Below are 2,265 nucleotides of genomic sequence, written 5' to 3' on the forward strand. Positions count from 1 at the left end.
ATGGGGGAGAAAGATGACGAACACAGGCAAAACATACAGGAAAATGAGAAGGAAAACGATTCAAAACCGAATAGGGAAGAACAGTCGCTAGACGACTTTAGAAAGGATGGAGAAGAAGAAATGACCAGTTTCGAAAAAGAACTCATAAGCACACATAACGAACGAAGGAGAATGAATAGGTCGACTGTCCAAAAGCAGTCAACATTAGTTGGGGAGACAATCGATTTAGAAGAGAGCGAGAACGACGAGGAAGATATAGGAGAGGAAAAATCGCAGGAGGATACAGAAGAAATGGAGGAAGGATGGCGAAATGCCCTTCAAGAGAGTGTGCTATCCATCGTCTTGCTTGAAGAAGAAAGAGATGGGGGGAGCATAAACACAAAAAAAAGAAAGGGGGATAGCATAGAGAGGATAAATGACCTCAAGAGGGAAGGACTAGAGAAAAGTATAAAATTCCCGAACGAAACCAGAAAAGAAAAAATAAACAGAAAATTGCAGGAACTATTCGAGAAAGTAAGCGATAAACTCGGGGAGGGAATGGATACCGAAATAAGAAAACTGTTTGGGATTATAAAATCTACCAACAATAAAATAGACGACAGTATAGACGAAATCAACAAAACCCATGGAGACACCAAATGTGAACAATGTAAACTAAAAGTAGAAAGAAAAAAACAGAAAGAAGAACAAGAAAGAATTACAAAGGCATTACATATGGGGGGAGGGAAAATAATTTTCCTAAGCATATGCGATAGTAAATGGGAGGAAAAGGTATTTACGAAAACAAAATGGGAACAAGGGGGCTACTGAAGTCAGTTGAAAAGAAAACAAGCTTAATAATAACCCAACAAAATGCTAAAGATAAAGGGAACGAAAACATTATAAAGGAGACAGGGGAGGACCTAGCAGATATGTTAGAAAAAGGTGAGGAAGGAGAAATAGAGTACTTAGAGACCTCCAAGAAAATAGATAACAAAAAGACAACCTGGTATACCTTTGTGGTCAGAACAAATAAATATGGGGAACAAGTAGAGACAATCACCGTACGACCCTCCAAAGCAGAGGAGTTGAGGAAGTACGGCTCGATAAAGGTAGGATGGGTGATATGCCCAGTCATGGAGAGGCACAACCCGATACGGTGCTACAAGTGTGTTAAGTTCGGTCATAATACATATGACTGCAAAGAAGAAAGTAGAGCAGCTTGTTGTTACAACTGCCTGAAAAATGGGCACACGGCAGTAAATTGCACAAACAAAGCCTATTGTTTAGTGTGCAAGGAGGAAGGCCACAGGATGGACAGGATGGCCTGTCCAGCCTACAGAGCCCTAGTTTACGGCAGGAGAGGAGAGGGAGAACCCACCCTAGAAAACGAATAATAAAGAAACAACAGATTTTTTGGAAAACAAAGGTGAGCCCATATACAGTCCATCTAGGGTATATATTTTATTTATTTATATTATTAACTATTTTATCTATATTTTCATTTATTTATATTTATTTATTAGTCAATTTTATTTATACTTTTTTATCTATTTATTCTATTTATTTCTTTTATTTATACCAAATTTTAATAATTTTAAATTTATTAAAAATGGAGAATCCGATGTAGGGGCGACTCTCGGGAACTGAACCAAACGGACTTCAAGGATCAACCTGGTATACGGATATTGCAGGTGAATGTGTGCAGGGCTCGAAGAGCACATGACCTTGTCCACGCAAAAGCCTGCATGTTAAAAACTAACCTGCTCATCGTTCCCGAACCGAATAAAAAGATAACCTCGGAAGGTGGATGGGTACAAGACAACGGAAAAAATGTGGCGGTGCCAAAAATGAGAGGGGCCAGCCAGACACACATCGATGTAACATTAGCAAGTGAAGGGCTATCCCGCAGAATACACGGCTGGGATGTTCTCGACGACCAGCTGTTTACCCACCACCGATACATTAGGTACGAAATTAAGGTGAAGGGGGAATAAGACGGACGATAAGACACACTGACATCTATTTTAACAAAACCACGTACCTGTCGGAGGTCAGAAAGATCAACGATGAAGAGATTTCTGACCTTGGCCAACTAAGAAGAGCACTAAAAGATGCAGCAAAGTTGGCCACCGTGAAGAAATATAATGATAAAAAGTCCCCCTATTGGTGGACGGATGAGATTGAAGGTCTACGGGAGAGATGCCTCAGAGCTCGCAGAAATTATACGAGAAGCCAAGGCAGCCTCGAGCTCAAAGAAATATACAAGGAATTAAAGAAAGAGTT

General features: G+C 40.1%; 1 protein-coding gene across 1 annotated transcript; it reads left to right on the forward strand.

Annotated features, from left to right (window-relative positions):
- LOC126891035 (uncharacterized protein DDB_G0283697-like) lies at positions 1-810 on the forward strand. Its single transcript, XM_050660217.1, has one exon. It carries the CDS (start codon positions 1-3, stop codon positions 808-810), a length of 810 nt encoding a protein of 269 aa, XP_050516174.1.
- The last annotated feature ends 1,455 nt before the right edge of the window (positions 811-2,265 follow it).

The sequence above is a fragment of the Diabrotica virgifera genome, chromosome 1 (genome assembly GCF_917563875.1).
Source record: "Diabrotica virgifera virgifera chromosome 1, PGI_DIABVI_V3a".
Lineage (NCBI taxonomy): Eukaryota > Metazoa > Arthropoda > Insecta > Coleoptera > Chrysomelidae > Diabrotica > Diabrotica virgifera.